Raw genomic sequence first — 18544 nt, forward strand, 5'->3', positions numbered from 1 at the left:
GCTGTGACTGTGGAAATGGGCATAGAAGGAAGCCTGACAGGTGTGCACCGATGCCCAAAAGCTGTGGTACCCTTCAGCCTCCCGCTTCAGCACACACAAGTTGTAACACAGGAGCAATCATGTTTATTGAGGCCCTTCTTCCTGTGGTATCCAGGGTCATGGGGCAGTAGCATTATTATGGGTTCATAAGATAGCACAGGGCTTCTTTTCCTTGAAAGGGTTGGTGGCAGCTGGGATGCCCACAAGGAAAGGGTCGCTCTTGGCTTGCTCTGTGCAGAACTGCAGCAAATCTGTGGCTGCCTTGGACACCTGCAGACCATCCAAGTCAGCCACCTCTGGGTGCCCACCTGCCCCTTGCCCAGCTGTGCCCACGCCAAGCCACCTCTGGGTGCCCACCTGCCCCTTGCCCAGCTGTGCCCACACCAAGCCACCTCTGGGTGCCCACCTGCCCCTTTTGCCCAGCTGTGCCCACGCCAAGCCACCTCTGGGTGCCCACCTGCCCCTTGCCCAGCTGTGCCCACACCAAGCCTGCCCAACCCTCACCTGTATGCGGTTGATGCCCGCCTCCATCCGCAGTTGCTCTACCGCCCGGCGGGCCTGTCCGATGTCACTTCCAGTGGCCACTTTGCTGGACATCTGGGAAAAGATGAGCAGGGCTGTGCAAGCCTGAGTTCCAAGCTTCTGCAACTCCTTCTGGGTCCCTGGCTATTCCTGGTTCCCGCACGTTCAGATACCTCAGCTGAAGACTCCCGAACACGCTTGGCTGCCTGCTCCAGCCTCAGCTACCCCACTCTGGCTCCCTTCTCAATACTGGCCTCAACACTTCAACCCCCCAACCCCCACCCCTTTCCAGTCCCTGCAGAGACTTTGAAGCCAGGATCCAGTGAAATGTCACCAGCACCAGCAGCAGCAGCTGCTGAGACAGAAGGGGTCCGTTCCCCAGGAGGCCCAGTGCTGCTTTGGTGTCACATGTTTCTTGGATCTCCTGGGGCACTAGGCAGCTTGGCTGCAGGCCTGAAGGATGTTGGGACTCTGACTTGCTAGATATCTGTGGACTGTCCCCAGCAGACCCCCCTCCTTGCCTCTGCCACCCTTTGCAGGCTTTGTGTACCCTGGCTCGGCTCTCTCCTGAACTCCATTTAATAACTCTTCCCCAACTCCATTTTTTTTTTTTTTTTTTTTTTTTTTTTTTTTTTTTTTTTTTTTTTTTTTTTGGTGTTTTTGAGACAGGGTTTCTGTGTATCTTTGTGCCTTTCCTGGAACTCACTCTCTAGCCCAGGCTGGCCTTGAACTCACAGAGATCCGCCTACCTCTGCCTCCCAAGTGCTGGGATTAAAGGCGTGCGCCACCACCGCAGGCTCCCAACTCCATTTTTAAAAATTTTATTTTAATGGGGTTTTGAGTCTCTTGAAGCCCAGGCTGACTTTGCCATCAAGCCTGACATCACTCTTGTGTGTTATACCTCTTACCATGTTCATCCCCAGACCTGCATCCCAGCTGCTCGGGTACCCATCTCCAAGGCCTCTCTCCCTCTCCTTCAGGAGCCTCCATATCTAACTGCCTCAGGTACCATCATATCAGCCTTTTGGTTTGTTTGTTTTGATTTTTTGATACAGGGCTTTTCTGTGTAGCTCTGGCTGTCCTGAAACTTGCTTTGTAGACCAGGCTGACCTCAAATTCAGAGATCCACCTTTCTCTGCCTTCCTGGGCTTAAAGGTGTGTGCCACCACCACCCGGCCATATCAGCCTTTAAGTGAAGTTCTCAGTCTGGTTCCTGCTCTTAGTGTTCATGCCACCGGTCTTGCTCCCGAGCCCGCCCCGCTGGCCTGAACCGGTGCAGTCAGCCCCTGTGTCCTCTGCCCTGGCTGTTTGGGGCATGGTGGTGCACACCTGGGATCCTGTCACCCTGGAGGCTGGCTTGGGCTATACAGTAAGACTTCATCTCAAACAAAACAAAAACAAAAGCCAATCGAGGTGGGGGCGTGGGGGGCTGGCACCATGGATATTCTAAGCTACTCTAGCGGCTGAGGTGGGAAGATTGTTTCCTGGGGGCCGGAGTTAGAGAGCAGCCTGGGCCACAGGACTGGTCAAGAGAATCAGAAGCGCTCTCCACCTACTCTGCAGTCTCTTGCAGTAAACTCATCCTTTGCACAGTCCACAGGACGCTGCTGCCGGATTTCCTTTGTTATTTATATGATCAACACCATTATTGTCATTCAGACAGCAGCTGGCTATGTGTCATCTAGACTCATCGACTCTCCTAGGCTACGATGTCCCCCTGCCTCATCCCCTTGAGTAGCTGGGACTCTAGATGCTCCCACCACACCCAGCCTCTTATCATCTTCCTCCTTATCCCGCAGGGATTACCCTGACACTGTTGTTTATTTGTCCCTTTGTTCGTCTGTCCATCCATCCATCCATCCATCCATCCATCCAGCCAGCCATCCAGCCATCCAGCCAGCCAGCAGTGTATTAGCCTTGAACTGTTAGAACAAATGCCACAGAATGACTTGTATAAACAACAGGAATTGTTTGGTGGCTGGGTGGCTGGAGGTCAAGGTGCTGGCTTTGGTTTCTCTAGAGATTGTTGTTTGATCAGCTTCTTTTTAAAGATTATTTTAAAATTGCATTCATTATCCCAGTACTCAGGAGGTAGAAGCAGGCTGATCTCTGTGAGTTGAGGCCAGCCAGGTCTACAGAGGGAGCAGAAGGGAGTGGCATGTAGAAGGGCAAAGTGGCTGGTGAGACTGTCACAAAAGTATTTATTTTGTGTGTGTTGTGTCGGGGAGGGGAGGTGAATGTGGAGGTCAGAGGACAGCTTTCTGGAGTCCGTTTTCTCCTTCTACCATGTGGGTCTTGGGGATCGAACTCAGGCAGCCAGGCCTCCTGACAGTGACCTTTACCCGGTGAGTCATGATCTCCCCAGCACAGAGGTCGTCTGCCTGCCGTGTCCTCAGCTGCTCTTCTCTCTGCATGCATGTCACCGTCCCCGAGTGTCTATCTGATCATAACAGCCATTCCCATCTTAATCAGAGCAGCTCTGGCTGCCTACAATCAGCCCTCAAGGTTGAACCTGTTCCCTCGTAGAAGGGGGTGAGGGTCATCAGACTCTCACCTGGGAATCCAGCCACTTTGCCCTTCCTTCTTCACGCCACTCCCAGATGTATGCAGTTCTCCGTCCACACATGGTATCAGGCAGTCCTAGCATATAGAGATTACCTGAAGTGGGGGCTCTATCTTTGCATCTCTGGAGGAGTAGTGTCTCTGAAATCTAGGTCTTCTGGCCTTGGCCAAAATGCCATGTGTTTGGCATTTTTCTCCAGTCACTTTTTCCTTCAGCTAAGGTTACCAACTCTTCCATCCACGTGTGTGTGTGTGTGTGTGTGTGTGTGTGTGTGTGTGTGTGTGTGTAGGCCAGAGGACAACCTCAGATGTCATTCCTCAGGACATCTACCTGGTCCCATTCCTTTTATTTTGTGCATGTATGAGCATGTGCATGCATGGCATGCTTGTGTGGGTCAGAAGATGATTTATGGGAGTCCAAGGCTCTTTCCTTTTACCATGTGCCTCTGGCCACTGAGCCCTCTTGCAGGCCCCACCCCAGGGACCTGCCTGTCTCTGCTTCTCCAGAGCTGTAATTACTGGCACTGCCATCACACCCTTTTGTTCTTTTTTTAATTCTGGGAATTGAACATCCAATCCACACTCCTGCAAAGCCAGGGCTTTACTGACAGCTATTTCCCCAGCCCACACCAGTCTCACTCTGTAGTTGAGGGTGGCCTGGAACTTGAGATTCTTCTGCCTCCACCTGACGGCTGGCTAGTCTGCACCTCCTGACTGCTGTCTGGTGTGTGTCCCGAGCCTGGCTTAACCACAGTTTTCTGTTTCATCGTTCAGACTGTGGACATCAGGAGGGCAGAGGTCTTGTTCACTGGTGAATCTTAGTGCCCAGCAGAGAGCACTATTTAGTGTAGACCACACAAACTGTAGAATTAATAAGTGCTCCTGGGGCTTCTTGGGGTAAAATGATGGCAGTCATCCCTGCCTCCCACAAGAGGCCCGTGATCCAGTGGGAGGTGACAACTGTGGCTGGAGTGTCAGAAGAGGAGGCAAAGAGGTTTGCGGAGACTCTGGGAGGCACCAAAAGGAATCACTATTCCATTTGACAAGAGGCTGCAACTAACTCATTTTGCCTGATGCCCAAGGGCTCCGTCTTAGGAACAATCATCTCGCTCATAGGGGACAGGAATATGTATGTGGGCAGACAACTCTCAAATTAGGCCCTTTCATCCGCTGGAAGCTGAGTCTGCCTACAGGGAATAAAGGCGCCCCGGAGCCAGTGTACGGAACACAGGAGTAAATGGCCGCTGCCAGGACTGCAGGCTCTATGCAGGGTCATGTGACTCAATAACTTCCGGCCCTCTCCCCTCCTCCCCTCCCCAGCTCTCGAGTCCCATTTCCTGGGTTGAGTCGACCACGTTGAGAGAGATTCAGCGGGTCCCGAGGCACCGAGGTGGCCGAGGTCTGAGAGTGGCCACGGGCGCATGGAGGGGACCCCGCAGGGGGCGGCGCCCGCCGCGGCGCTGGCCGCCGTGCTCAAGCACAGCTCGGCGCTGCCGCCCGAGAGCGCCCAGGTTCAAGGGTACGACTTCAACCGCGGCGTAGATTACCACGCACTTCTGGAGGCCTTCGGCACCACCGGCTTCCAGGCTACCAACTTCGGACGCGCGGTGCAGCAAGTCAACGCCATGGTGAGGCGCAGGGCTGCCCAGGAGCGGGACGGGAGGGCGGGACCGCCGCGCAGAGCCGCGTGTGAGTGTCTGGACCGGGCGGAGTCCGGGAAGTTCGCGTTCTGGGATGGGGCGTGCCCTGATTCCCAACCCAGTGATGTCCCTCCCTCTACCTGAACAGGCTGCTTATCTCTGGTGGACGTGAGGCTGAAGAGAGGAAAACCACACACACACACCTCTAAGAAGGTGTCTGGCACACTGAGCTCATTATTCCCCCAGACTCACACTCCACTGTCTCTGGGAGCATGAATCCCTGGGTCAGGCCCCAAGGGGTTCTTTTCTTTTTTTTTTTTTTTTTTTTGGTTTTTCGAGACAGGGTTTCTCTGTGTAGCTTTGCGCCTTTCCTGGGACTCATTTGGTAGCCCAGGCTGGCCTCGAACTCACAGAGATCCGCCTGGCTCTGCCTCCCAAGTGCTGGGATTAAAGGCGTGCGCCACCACCGCCCGGCCCCCAAGGGGTTCTTAAGCACCACACCTAAGTGGTCCTAATAGTGTAGGGCATAGCTAGGATATTAGAGCCCTTCATTCCACAGACAGATTGCCTAGCCTCTCTGTGTTTGACACTCCCCATTTTGGGGTTGGAAGAGCATTGTAGGAGGAGCTTAACGCGGGAGAGCCCTGGGTTCACTTTTCCCAGTGGAATGAGACTTGAAGACGCTATGTGGTTGGTTCCTAAAAGGGAACAAATCCTAAGTGACAGACCTGAACCGGGAAAGGGAGGCTAGGACCTGCACAGGGGTTGTGCTTTGTTTTTGAAGTAGACCTGTAGCCCTGAGTACAAACTGGAATCCAATCCGTCTGGGGGTCCTCTCCTGAGGTTTGGAGTCAGTGTGACTTTCCTGTGCCCTCATGCGCAGATTGAGAAGAAGCTGGAGCCGCTAGCACCAGATGAAGACCATCACGAAGACCTGACGCAGAGCCGCCGCCCACTCACAGGCTGCACCATTTTCTTAGGCTACACATCCAACCTCATCAGTTCGGGCATCCGTGAGACCATTCGCTATCTCGTGCAGCACAACATGGTGGGTCCGCGTTAGGTCTGTGGCTTCCGCCTCCTTGGGCTGTTCATTTAAGAGAAATGAAGAGGGGTCTGAAGAGGCTTAGAGGTTAAGAGTATTTGTTGCTCTTGTGGAAGACCTGGGTTTGGTTCCCAGCACCCATGTGGTGCCTTACAAATGTCTGTAACTCCATTTCCAGGAATGTAGGCAAAACACCGGTACACATAAAAAAATTAAAAAAAAAAAAAAGTAATTTTAAAAAAGGATGTGAGGAGATGGATTTTTTTTTTCCCCTCTAGACAGGGTTTCTTTGTGTAGCTTTGTGCCTTTCCTGGAACTCACAGAGATCCGCCTGACTCTGCCTCCTGAGTGCTGGGATTAAAGGCGTGCGTCACCACCGCCGGCTGAGGAGATGGATTTTTGTTTTTGGACTATGCCTTATGCCTTAGCCTCCTGAGTGCTGAGATCACAGGAGCGTGTGCTTTTTCTGGCTATGGGTCTGCTTTAAGCAGAGGAACAGGCTTGAGTTGGTTTTGTTGCATGCTTTGGGTCCGGATGAGCTCGGGCTGATGTTAGGAGTGTTGCTTAGAACAAGGGTCAGTGTTGCCTGTGATTACAGGTGGATGTACTGGTGACCACTGCTGGAGGCGTGGAAGAAGACCTCATCAAGTGCCTGGCACCCACATATCTTGGCGAGTTCAGCCTCAGTGGGAAGGAGCTCCGAGAGAATGGGATCAACAGGTGGGGCCCTGAGCAGTGGGGGCAGGGGAGTTGGGCTGAGAGTCTTGGTGACTGATGCCCAGGAGCCTCCCATCTCCAGGATTGGGAACCTGCTGGTTCCAAACGATAATTACTGCAAGTTTGAGGACTGGCTCATGCCCATTCTGGACCAGATGGTGCTGGAGCAGAACACAGAGGTAGGTCTGGAAGAGTTCTGGAGGGCCTGCATAGTGGATGGAGTCAGAAGACATACGGGCTAATGCTGATGTTCTCTTCCTTGTAGGGTGTGAAGTGGACACCTTCCAAGATGATCTCCCGGCTCGGCAAGGAGATTAACAACCCAGAGTCTGTGTATTATTGGGCCCATAAGGTGGGTTGGTGGGGACGACACTCTTAGGCTTTGGCATGTGCTGACTTGTTTTGTCTTTGCAGCCACCTGGGAGTCTCTATAATTATTCTTAGTCTTCCCAGACTTAGATGAGGAGTGAAAACACAGAGAGGCTAGGCAATCTGTCTGTGGAATGAAGGGCTCTAATATCCTAGCTATGCCCTACACTATTGGGACCACTTAGGTGTGGTGCCTAAGAACCCCTTGGGGCCTGACCCAGGGATTCATGCTCCCAGAGACAGTGGAGTGTGAGTCTGGGGAATAATGAGCTCAGTGTGCCAGACACCTTCTTAGAGGTGTGTGTGTGTGTGTGTGTGTGTGTGTGTGTGTGTGTGTGTGGTTTTCCTCTCATCAGCCTCACGTCCACCAGAGAGATAAGCAGCCTGTTCAGGTAGAGGGAGGGACATCACTGGGTTGGGAATCAGAGTTTTTCTGGGCTATGAGCTGTAGCTGCTAACTGGTCCTGTCTCCACACCAGAACCACATTCCTGTGCTGAGTCCTGCACTCACAGATGGCTCACTGGGTGACATGATCTTCTTCCATTCCTACAAAAACCCAGGCTTAGTTCTGGACATTGTTGAAGGTGAGGTGCTAAGACCTTGGGAGGGAGGGAGAAGGCCCACTGAGACCAGTGCCTGACCTCAGCCCTCTCTCTCAGACCTGAGACTCATCAACATGCAGGCCATTTTCGCCAAGCGCTCTGGCATGATCATCCTGGGTGGAGGTATGGTCAAGCACCACATCGCCAACGCTAACCTTATGGTGAGTGGGGTGGCCCCTGGCAGGTGTCTCCATCGCAGACATGGCATGCTAGGCATGGACTACAGCAGTGAACTAGATGGGCCGGATTCTCTGTCCTCTTTGGAGTGAGGTTGGCATGAGGCGTTCAGACAGCAATGAGTGACAGGCATGCTGTGGCAGTGATTCTAAGGACATAAGTAATGTCAGGCAGGCAGGCAGGGGACTTTAGTACCAGCTACTTGGGAGACTGAGGCAGGAGGATGGCTTGTACGTAGCTCAAGGCCAATCTGGAATGCTGTAATGTGAAGGGAGTGCTGTTTAATAAAGGGAGTGTTGGAAAAGGCTTCTGAGAAATGTGACCTTGCAGACATTTTCAGGAGGTTCCTCCCACAGGCCTTATGGTTATGTTATAGGAAGAGCATTCCCAGTGAGTGAACAGCCAGCACACAGGCCGAGGCACCTGAAGTAGCCAAGGAACAGAGTGGAGTGGAGTGAAGACCCGGAGGGTAGGCTGCAGAGCTAGCTGGGCCTGTGGAACAGAAGAAGGAAGTGAGGACAGGACTTGGGCTTACAGAGGCCGCTGCTGGCCGTGGGTGGGAGTGACGGGCCGTGGGAACAGGCGGTTTGATCTGCAGATGGTTGGTTGCAGCTCCTGCTGAGCACAGGGTGTTGACTATGGCTCAGCTACCCTTTTTCATGTGAGACTGGCCTCTGTTGCACAGGCTGGTCTGGACTCCCTTGGACCAAGGATCTTCTCGCCTTGCCATGCCCGGGAGCTGGAGCCACAAGTCTGTGTCAGCACAGCTGGCTCAGGTGTCCCTTAACCAACATGCTTGGTAACACCAGTGTATTGGATTGGTGTTTTGTTGTTTTATATTTACAATTTTAGATTTACATACACATTTTGGGTCAGAAACCTAGAAGGAAAAACATGTCCAGGATTTAAATGTGAATGGCATATAGCTTGAAGGTAATTTCATACACTTTTTTAAAATTTTATTTTTAATCAGGAGCTGGAGTTACACATGGTCTTGAGCCACTTGACGTGAATGTGGGAATTGAATTCAGGTCCTCTGTCAGAGCATGAAATACTCCTAATTGCTGAGCCATCTCTCCAGCCCTATACACACTGTTCTCACTTTGCCTGTGGTTTATCTGACTTGTCACATGGTGCTTAGAAGTGGTACATTTTGGCTTATGGAGGGATAGCTTATACCCAGAGGTGGTTGTGTTGGAAACATGGACCATCTCACCTGCACAGTAACTTCAGGCACTAATGGGCCCTTCCTAGAAGCTCTCAAGGCCTTCCACTGTGTCATACTCCAGCTTCCTTGGCTCTGGCATCTGTCTATGGCTTCTGACCAGGCTCTCCTCTGCCCACAGCGGAATGGGGCTGACTACGCTGTCTATATCAACACAGCCCAGGAGTTTGATGGTTCAGACTCAGGAGCCCGGCCAGATGAGGCTGTCTCTTGGGGCAAGATCCGGGTGGATGCACAGCCAGTAAAGGTAGAAGCTGCTGCCTAGGGTGAGTCCATGGGCTGTGGCCGTAGGTCCCATGGCTCACCCAGGTTCTCTACAGGTCTATGCTGATGCTTCTCTGGTCTTCCCCCTGCTGGTGGCTAAGACATTTGCCCAAAAGGCAGACGCCTTCACAGCTGAGAAGAATGAGGACTAAGCTAAGAAGATTGGTAAAGACTGGGGCTCTTGCCATGCCTTTATTTATTAACTTTACACACCAGCCCCTCCCTGGCCCCCCCCCACTCCTTAGTCAGCAGCGTCTCTAGAATAAATGGTCTTTGTTGGATCTTCTGAGTTTGTCTGGGTCCTTTGGCTTGGTGTCAGATCCCTAAGCCTCAGCTTGCTCCACCCTCTGCCTCATAGGTCTCTTCTCGCCAGTACTGGATGCTGCCCCCCATGGCTGTCAGCAGGCAGGGTTCCGTGGGATGGTAAGCCAGTGACTGTACCACACTAGAACCCACGGGCAGGGCCAGTGCCAGGGCACCCTAAGGAATGAATGGTGGGGAAAAATTACTAGTGATAAGGCTGTCTCCTTGAGGTCCAGCCTGAAGTCCTCAGTCACCTCTTTCCTGACTTCTTTTGGTGGTGCTGAGAATGTTAGGCAAATCTTGCCCCTGAGCCACACCCTCAGCCCAAAGACTCCTAGCATTGGCCATAGAAAGGCCCTGGCCCAGCCAGGCGGTGGTGGCACACACCCTTAATCCCAGCACTCCGGAGGCAGAGCCAGATGGATCTCTGTGAGTTCAAGGCCAGCCTGGTCTATAGAGTGAGCTCTAGGACAGGCACCAAAACTACACAGAGAAAAAAACCCTGTCTTGAAAAACAAACAAACAAACAAAAAAAGAAGAGAAAAAAGGCCCTGGCTCAGTCTTCCTTGTGACCCACCTGAATGTTTCCTTTTTGGGGTACTAGGGATGGAACTCCAGGCTCTTATATGCTAGGCAAGTGTTTAACACTGTTCCATTACTGGCCTGTAATGGCTTCTAAGATACTACAGATATCACCTGGCCAAACTGCACCCCTCCGGAGCTCTACTTCCAGGTGCTAAGTAACTTGGGAGTTTCTTATACCTCCTTTTTTTTTTTTTTTTTTTTTTTAACAAAGGGCTCTGTAGTCCAGGCTGGCCTCAAACTTGCAGTAAACCCTTTTTAAAAAATTAAAAAAAATTTTTTGAGACAAGATTTCTCTGTATAGTTCTGGCTCTCCTGGAACTTGCTCTGTAGACCAGGCTAGCCTTGAACTCACAGAGATCATCTGCCTCTGCTTCCCAAGTGCTGGGATTAAAGGTGTGCGCCACCAATGCCTGGCTCAGTAAATCCTTCTTTATTTGCAATATAGTGTTGGGATTACAGGCTGGCTTGGAATTTAGTGTCTTCCTGTCATAGCCTCCCCAGTTGCCGGGACTACATGCATGTACTACATGCCCAACCTTCACTCTCCTCTCAGGGACCTCCGACGCTGTCTTTAGACTCTAGAGGCACCTGCTCTGATCTTTTGGCTACCACCTGCTCCAGACACGTCTTGTTCCAAGTTTCACTGTTCCTGACATTCTGAGCACTACTTGTCAGACCCAATGACTGTCACTTCCCTTGTCAGCCCTCAGTTACGATACTATAGTTTCTAACCTAGTTCTTTGGACTCAGCAATATCCTTTCGTGTGCCCTTCAAGGTGAATTTAGTCAGGAGCCTCAGAAGTTGACAGACCATTCCTGCTACCTTAGTTCCCAAAGCAAGAGCTGGTCTCCAGGGTCCCCTAGTTTTCCCAATCCTCTTACCAAGCTTAATTCTGCTGACTAGGCTCCAGCACTGATGTCTCCTTCCTGGAGGCCCTAGAACCCTGATCTCACTAAGCCAGTGGTCTGTCTCTCACCTGGGGCATGTCAGGATCCGGGGGTTAAAGCCATATGAAACCCACATGCAGATCAGATTTCCTCAGGGACGCAGGCTTGGTGGCGGCACTGGCTCCTCGCACTCGGGTTTGTTTCAGTAGCTCACTCAGCCTGGCATTTACAGCCCTGTCTGCCCTGGAACTGGCTTTAGCCACCACCCTCTCCAAGTCCTTTAGCATGTGCTGCGTCCTTTCTTGAAATACCCTTCCTGCTTTCCTTCCTCCCTCCTTCAGCTTGGGAGGCTGAGGCAGGAGGAACTCACCCCTACCCCTACCCCCCCTCCAGAGGTCCCTGCTCAAATACCCAACACCACTGCTCTTTTCAGGCCTGGGAGTGGCTGAGGTAAACACATAGCTGATGCCCTGGCAAGGAGTGAAAGGTGGCGGCTCACCTCTACCAGGTCCCAGAAGAACACCTTCCCATCCTCAGAGCAGCTGACCACGTGTGTGTCACGCTCACTCAGGCAGCAGTCCAGCTTGTACTTCTGGTTCTTATGGCCAACATACCTAGCAGTGGGGTGGGTAGAATCGGGGGGCTTGTTTCTCCTAGCCTCAGAAGTGGGGTGATGGGGAAAGGCCAACAATGGAGACTCACTCGTCCAGCAGCTCCCCTGTGTCTTTATCTAGAAGCCTTAGAGTTGAGTCCAGGCTGGATATCAGAGTGCACTGCCCATCCCGGCTGAAGCAGGTGCAGGTGATGGGGCCTGGGAGAGAGCGTGGCAGGCAGGTGAATCTGGGTACTCTTGCCTGCCTCATCACCTGCCTTGACTGTCCCGCTGGGCCCTGGGGCCACACTCACTGCCCACGTAGTCTGAGAAGACCTGCCCCATCCTTAGGTCATAGCGCCTGACGCGGCCGTCCACAGAGCTGCAAGAAAGAGGAGAGCCAGCCTGAAGCATTGCAACCTTTTGCTCCAGGGGCAGCCTGTGTCCCCGTGCAATCCTGGTCATCTAGAACAGTGTGAGCAAGGAAAAGATGCTCTGCTTTATGACTCAGGTCCAGGGGACAACCTGGTCCCACTCAGAGACCATGCCCTCTTGTCCAAACTCCCAGAGCTCTTCACATCCTGACTGGCACAACAGTCAAACCTGTCTCTGGGTTCTATATCTGCACATTTGACCAACTCCAGCTCAAGAATATATTTTAAGGTTATTATTATCTGTATCTGTCTATCTATCTATTTATCTTTCAAGACGGGGTTCTTTGTATAGCCCTAGATGTCCTGGAACTCACTCTGTAGACCATGCTGGCCTGTTAGCATACCCAAGGGCTTGAGTTCTATCCTTTGCACAGCAAGCAAACCAAAACCATGTATCAGAATAGTACAGGTTCTATGCAAGCTATTTTATAGAGGACTGGAGCAGCCTAAATGTGTTTACCTGAAAGCAGCAGATACCAAAGCAGCGGTGTTCTCAGGGTGTGACTCCTTCTCCACCCCCAGCACCACTACCATCTTATATCTGTGAAGGTTTTGCCTGTGACCTCCAATCCTTAACGCCTGAGCCCACCAGGCATCGTCCACCCTTTTTTGAGACAGGGTCTCCTGGCTGGTCTCCTTTTACTGTATGACCTCTCTCATGTGCTAGGGTCTGTCTCTTCCACCTGAGTGCTGAAGTCAGAGGTGTGTGCCACCACTGCCCAGCTCTAGACAGGCTGGCCTTTAACTCTTGGTCCCCTGCCCTGCCTTCTTGATGCTGGGGAGATGTATGTTACCATGCCTACCATAGTTGGCACTTTGTAATTTTTTGAGACAGGGTTTCTCTATGAAGCCCTGGCTGGCCTAGAACTTGTTATTAGAACAGATTGGCCTGGAACTCAAAAGATCCCCATCTCTGCCTTTCAAGCACTGGGATTAAAGGCATGGGCCACTATGTCTGGCTCATGGTTGCATTTACTTATATAAAATTTTATTAATTTTTTGGATTTATTTTTATCTCATATATGACTATTTTGTCTGCGTTATGTATGTGTACCATGTGTGTGTCTGGTTCCCTGGGGAGGCCAAAAGAGGATGTTGGATTCCCTAGAACTGGAGTTAGAGATGATTGTGAGCCACTATGTAGATATTGGGAATTAAACCCCCAGTTCTCTGCAAGAGCAACAAGTGCTCTAAACCGCTGAACAATGTTTGCAGCCCTGCAGTACAGGTACACTTGGTCCTGTCCTATGAGACAGGACTGGGAACTGCAGCTCTCTGTGGAAAAGCCTGCACAGCTTCTCCCATCGAGGGAGGAGCCTGTGCTGAACAAGGGAGATCTAGGGAGGTCCAAGCAGGCAACATCAGAAGAGGGGCCTGAAGATGAGAGAAGGCAGCCAGGTGTAGGCCAAGGAGAGGCGTGAAGCGTAGACCAGCACAGGAGGCCCCAATAAAGGTCCCTATCACCAAACTGAAATTAAGTGCTATCTTAGGTCAGAGAGACGGCTCATCAGGGGACAGAGCAAGACTGATGGTCCAGGTTTGACCTCTGGAACCCACCCACATAATAACTGGATGAGGGAGCAGGCATCTAAAATTCCAGCAATCCTATTGGGAAAATGGGAGGTGGAGACAAGAATTAAAGTTAAGGGCCAGCTAGCCTGGAGTATATAGCATGGAGAAACAGCAAGAAAGACCTGCCTCGACATGCTAAAGGAGAGAAATGACTCTCCTTTGATTTCTACACATATGCCTGCACACACACAATATTAAGTAAAATTAAAAAACAAAACAGGCGCCGGGCGTGGTGGTGCACGCCTTTAATCCCAGCACTCGGGAGGCAGAGCCAGGCGGATCTCTGTGAGTTCGAGGCCAGCCTGGGCTACCAAGTGAGCTCCAGGAAAGGCGCAAAGCTACACAGAGAAACCCTGTCTCGAAAAAAACAAAAAACAAAAAAACAAAAAAACAAAACAAAAAAAAAACAGGCAGTGGTGGTGCACGCCTTTAATCCCAGCACTCGGGAGGCAGAGGCAGGCGGATCTCTATGAGTTCAAGGCCAGCCTGGTCTACAGAGTGAGTTCCAGGACAGCCAGAGCTACACAGAGAAACCCTGTCTCGAAAGACCAAAACCAAACCAACCAAACCAAACCAAAACAGCAGCAACAAAAGAACCCCCCTGAAAGCTGGGTACATCAGGTAGCTCACAACTACCTGTAACTCCAGCTCTAGGGGATCCAATGCCCTTGACCTCTGTTGATATTCCACCCACCCCCATGCAGATACACATACCCTATTTATTTTTCAAATGTCTTCTGTGTACTTGTGTTTTGCCTGCATGTATGTTTGTGTACCATGTGCATGCCTGGTGCCTACAGAGGCTAGGAAAGGGTCTTCAGATCTCTGGAATTGAACTTCCAGGCAACTTTAAGTCATCATATAGGTGCTGGGAATTGAACCTTGGTTTCTTTGGAAGAGCAGTCAGTACTTTTAACCACTAACCGATTTCTCCATCCCCCATAGTTAACAAAAATAAATCTTAAAAAGCAAAACAAAACTAACCTCTGTGCTTGGCTTTTTGGGATATTTATTTTGACTTTCAGAATGAAAGTTGCCTAATTATCTGGGCTGGGCCAGGCTTTGAGGTGCAGCACTCGGAGGCAGAGCTGGGAGACTGCACAAGGCCGGCCTGTTCTGTATTGTGAGTTCCAGGACAGAGTGAGTCCCTGTGTCCAAAACAAAACAGGTCTAGGCTGGGGGTCAGCAAGGTGGTTTTTTGTTTTTTTTTTAAAGACAAGGTTTCCGTATATAGCCTTGGGCATCCTAGAACTCAACTATGTAGACCAGGCTGGCCTTAAACTCAGAGATCCAAAAGCCTCTGCCTCCTGAGTGCAGGGATTAAAGATGTGCACCATGCATGTCATGGTTCATTCTTAAAATTTTAGCACTTGGGAGGTAAAGGCAAGAGGGTTAGGAATTGAAGGCCACCCTGGGTTACATACATAAGTTCCTGTCTTAAAAAAAACAAAACAGAAAAACAAACCATGGCCACTATGATCTTCAGTGGTACCAGGGCAGGAGTAAGCTTCTGGACCTACTCACCCTGCCAGGATCTCATGGTCTGACACCTTTACACTGGATATGCCATCTCTGGCTTCATCTAGCATCTGCACAGGCTCAGGCTTTCGAGAACGGCAGTCCCAGCATCGGATACTGGAATCGATAGAACCTGTAAGGCCAACAGGAAGGTGAGGCCAGGTTTGGGTCTCTGGGCAACAACCAGTTTCGCGCTGTCCAGGCCTTAGACTCACCAGACAGGATGATTGTGGCCTCTTCGTTAAACTGAACGGTGTTCACCTTCTGAGAAACGGGAATTACTAATTTAGAGGAGGGGAGTTTTGGAAGATTGGGATAAAGGAGAGACTCCTAGTGCAAGTTAAGGGCAAGAGCACATGCTACTGGGCGGGGAGGGGAAAGGTTCTGGAGAAACTGGAAGACAGTGCTTGGTGACTGCCTGGGTGTAAGAGATGGACACAGGCGGAAGACTGCAATGGAACGATCTTCCTTGAACCACCTACGCACTAATATGGATCTCCATGTTGCACGCATTAATGAGAGTCGTCTGGCTTGTACTCACTCCAGCGTGGCCCCGAAATTTGCGCACGACCTGCCCAGTTGCCACATCCCACAGCACCACCGTTTTGTCTCCACCACCAGAGCAGAGATGGCTGTTGTCAAAGGAGCTGGCGGGCAGGAAAGGAAAGGTCAATATCAACTCATGATCCAAGCCTCTGCGCTCCTCACCCCAGCCTGGCCCCCGGCTCACCCGGCCGCATCCAGCACTTCGTAGCCGTGGCCACTGTACGTCCGCAGCAGCGTCCCACGCAACGGGTTCCACAGCTTTAGGGTTTTATCGCTGCCACACGTCAGACAGTAGTTGCCATCCACTGGGGAACAGCAGGTGGGGGTTAGGGGACCTCCGGCCTCAGGAGGCAGGAGGCCCGGGATGAAGACGAGGACGCTTACCATTAAATCGCACGGCTCGCACCGCGCCCTGGCCGCAGTCCAGTGTCTTCAACCGTTTCTGCGGCAGCTCCGGGGCCCGCGGTTTTGGCTCAGGAAAAGCCATATTTCAAATAGTCCGCTACCCGCAAGGCTGAGGTCTGGATTGAGACTGCCTTGCTTCCAGGCTTTCAAAACCCTCGCACGGGTGTAACCGTATTATTGTCCCCCAGGATTTATTTCCTGCTTGGCACTTCCGTGTTCAAATTTTCATCGCGTTAATGACAGCGTTGGGAATACTGAAGGTCCCTTTCAGTTTTTTTCCACATTGCCTACTTTCCAGGAGCTATTCTGGCCTTTTCTTATTCTCCATTCTTTGGCTGAGAGCAATCCTGGTCCCGGGAGCAAAAGCCCCAGGCTGCTGGTGTTACTCTTAAAAGCCACCCTTCATTCCCGCGCCGGAAGCTGCTGTTCTAGCAGTGAAAGAGGTACGGCGTGGTCTTTGGTTCGTTATGTCCACCAACAATATGTCCGACCCACGGAGACCCAACAAAGTGCTGAGGTGAGCGGTCCAGCAAGTCATGTCAAGGCGTCTCTGGTCGTGGCCGTGGGTCCACGCCAAGTTGTCAGCCCAGGTGGGACTTGATCGCTCCTGACCCTTGAACATGTCGCAGGTATAAGCCTCCGCCGAGCGAGTGCAACCCAGCTTTGGACGACCCGACTCCGGACTATATGAATCTTCTCGGCATGATCTTCAGCATGTGCGGCCTCATGCTTAAGGTGGGCGGGGTTGAATTTCCCTGGGTGTCTGTCGCTCCTCCTGAGAATGAGGCCTGGGGGCGGGTTCAGAAAGAGGCGAGTCCTCGGCGGTGCTGGAGGTGGGGAAGGGGGTTGAGGTCAGCGGGGAGCGGAGCTATGGTGAGGTTTCCAACATAGGGGAAGTTGGGATTGCAGTTGATGAGCACATAACTGAGCGGGTCTGAGGGTGGGGCCTGACTTTGAAGCAATTTACAGACGACTCTTGGAAAAGGTCAGGGTCCTTAGCATGTGGGAAAGTGGTGGGGTCAGAGATACAGGGTACACACACATCGGGATCAGAAGCTTGGAGTAGGCTTGGTCCTGAAGGGTTGGTACTTCCTGGGTCAAGGTCCAAGCTGCAGGTGGGACCTGACATCTGAGGATCTGGTTGTGGGGGCTTCCTGGCATACATACTTCTCACTGATCCAGTCTTCCCACCCACCTTTCTTCAGCTGAAGTGGTGTGCTTGGGTTGCCGTCTACTGTTCCTTTATCAGCTTTGCCAATTCCCGGAGCTCGGAGGACACTAAGCAGATGATGAGTAGCTTCATGTGAGGATCCTGAGTAAGGGGATGGGGTCCCGTGCTTGCTACCTAGGACTGACACCTCTTTTCTGTCTCAGGCTCTCAATCTCTGCCGTGGTGATGTCCTATCTGCAGAATCCTCAGCCCATGATGCCCCTGTGGTGATGTCTACTAGAAGGCTTGGATCCTGGACTCCTGTCCACCTTCTCTCTGGCTTAGCCTTTGACTGCCTCCAACCTGCCCTTAGCTGCTGTCTGTAAACTCGCCTGAGTGTTGTCTCTGGTTCCCAGCTGAATGAGGGAAGATGGCCCTTTCCTTGGGGTCCTGCTTCTGCTTTGACAAAGCGGTAAACCCGCAGACTTCCCTTTTATCTCCCTCCCCTGGCCACTGTTATGAGAAACACTGTTCATGTTTCTAAGTATTCGCTTGTTTTCTTGTTGAAACCAGTTGATAAAAAATTTTCCACTCTGGATGGCATGTATTACTTACTTCTCTTTTGTTCATGGGGTGCTCTGCCCAGTGAAGACCGGCCTGTGTGCCCCTCCCCACTTGAGCATTTTTTTAACGAGTTAATGTTCATATTTCACAAGGCTCATGTCTTACATCAGGGGCGAGACAGTTTTTCCACACTTGGATGACTGATGTCCCAGTCAACCTAACTAATCTTGGCTTTGGTTTTCTTTTTTGTTTGTTTGTTTATTTATTAATCTACTTGTTTATTTTGAGGTGCTGGGTATTGAAATTCAGGGCTTTATATGTTTTACACAGGTGCAATACTGTAGAGCTATATTTCTAGGTTTTATTTATTTGTGTATTCCTATAAAGCTCTGGCAGGCCTGGTAATTAATCATATATCCTAGGATGGCAATATTCGTGCCCCAGCCTTCAGCATGCTGAGATTACACCTATACACCCACCCACCAAACTCTGGCCCTGGGTTTTCTTATTAGAGCAACAGATTAGTGAATAGACTGGTTGGGGTTGGTAAGGGTATGGAAGACTCAGGGTTCTTCCTCCCCTACAACGCCCTTTCAGCTCACAAGATGATCACCTTCTGTCCAGACCAGGCTGGGTGCCTCATCTCTGGCAGTTTGTTCAAGTCCCAATCCCCACAAGGCCGACCAGAACTGTTTTCCACTCCAGCTTCCAGCCAAGCTAGGCCCTTACAGGACCCAGCCCTAAAGAGTGTGTGATATCCTAGAATCCCATCTACACTTTCCACTCCTTAGGAATCACTGCTGTCTACTGGAAAAGTTGAATCC

The 18544-nt window shown here is 51.4% G+C and overlaps 4 protein-coding genes across 7 annotated transcripts; 2 read left to right on the forward strand and 2 right to left on the reverse strand.

Moving 5' to 3' along the window:
- Positions 1-100: 100 nt before the first annotated feature.
- Positions 101-4757, reverse strand: Gng14 (G protein subunit gamma 14). Its single transcript, XM_037206060.1, has 3 exons — positions 4678-4757; positions 544-636; positions 101-309 (listed from the first exon to the last, which is right to left on the reverse strand). Exons 2-3 carry the CDS (start codon positions 634-636, stop codon positions 184-186), a joined length of 219 nt encoding a protein of 72 aa, XP_037061955.1. The 5' UTR covers positions 4678-4757; the 3' UTR covers positions 101-183.
- Positions 4428-9449, forward strand: Dhps (deoxyhypusine synthase). 3 transcript variants are annotated; one of them, XR_005091639.1, is made up of 9 exons: positions 4428-4751; positions 5647-5811; positions 6407-6528; positions 6608-6704; positions 6791-6877; positions 7374-7479; positions 7555-7658; positions 8051-8143; positions 9021-9078. XR_005091639.1 is itself a non-coding variant. In XM_028862242.2 (9 exons), exons 1-9 carry the CDS (start codon positions 4545-4547, stop codon positions 9313-9315), a joined length of 1110 nt encoding a protein of 369 aa, XP_028718075.1. In that variant the 5' UTR covers positions 4430-4544; the 3' UTR covers positions 9316-9449. The 3 variants fall into 3 exon arrangements, 2 of the variants coding, with proteins under 2 accessions (XP_037061953.1, XP_028718075.1); XM_028862242.2 differs by lacking the exon at positions 8051-8143 and adding an exon at positions 9220-9449 and having other exon boundaries at positions 4430-4751; positions 9021-9146; XM_037206058.1 differs by lacking the exon at positions 9021-9078 and having other exon boundaries at positions 8051-9014.
- Wdr83 (WD repeat domain 83) lies at positions 9330-16213 on the reverse strand. Its single transcript, XM_028862243.2, has 9 exons — positions 15986-16213; positions 15786-15906; positions 15597-15702; positions 15271-15319; positions 15062-15188; positions 11846-11913; positions 11642-11750; positions 11439-11553; positions 9330-9643 (listed from the first exon to the last, which is right to left on the reverse strand). The coding sequence occupies exons 1-9, from the start codon at positions 16086-16088 to the stop codon at positions 9494-9496; spliced, it is 948 nt and encodes a 315-aa protein (XP_028718076.1). The 5' UTR covers positions 16089-16213; the 3' UTR covers positions 9330-9493.
- Positions 16214-16413: 200 nt separating this feature from the next.
- Positions 16414-17754, forward strand: Wdr83os (WD repeat domain 83 opposite strand). Of its 2 annotated transcripts, XM_028862244.2 has the most exons (4): positions 16414-16523; positions 16636-16741; positions 17212-17309; positions 17381-17754. In XM_028862244.2, exons 1-4 carry the CDS (start codon positions 16474-16476, stop codon positions 17445-17447), a joined length of 321 nt encoding a protein of 106 aa, XP_028718077.1. In that variant the 5' UTR covers positions 16414-16473; the 3' UTR covers positions 17448-17754. The 2 variants fall into 2 exon arrangements, with proteins under 2 accessions (XP_028718077.1, XP_037061954.1); XM_037206059.1 differs by lacking the exon at positions 17212-17309 and having other exon boundaries at positions 16438-16523.
- Positions 17755-18544: the final 790 nt, after the last annotated feature.

This window comes from Peromyscus leucopus, chromosome 5 (assembly GCF_004664715.2).
Source record: "Peromyscus leucopus breed LL Stock chromosome 5, UCI_PerLeu_2.1, whole genome shotgun sequence".
NCBI lineage: Eukaryota > Metazoa > Chordata > Mammalia > Rodentia > Cricetidae > Peromyscus > Peromyscus leucopus.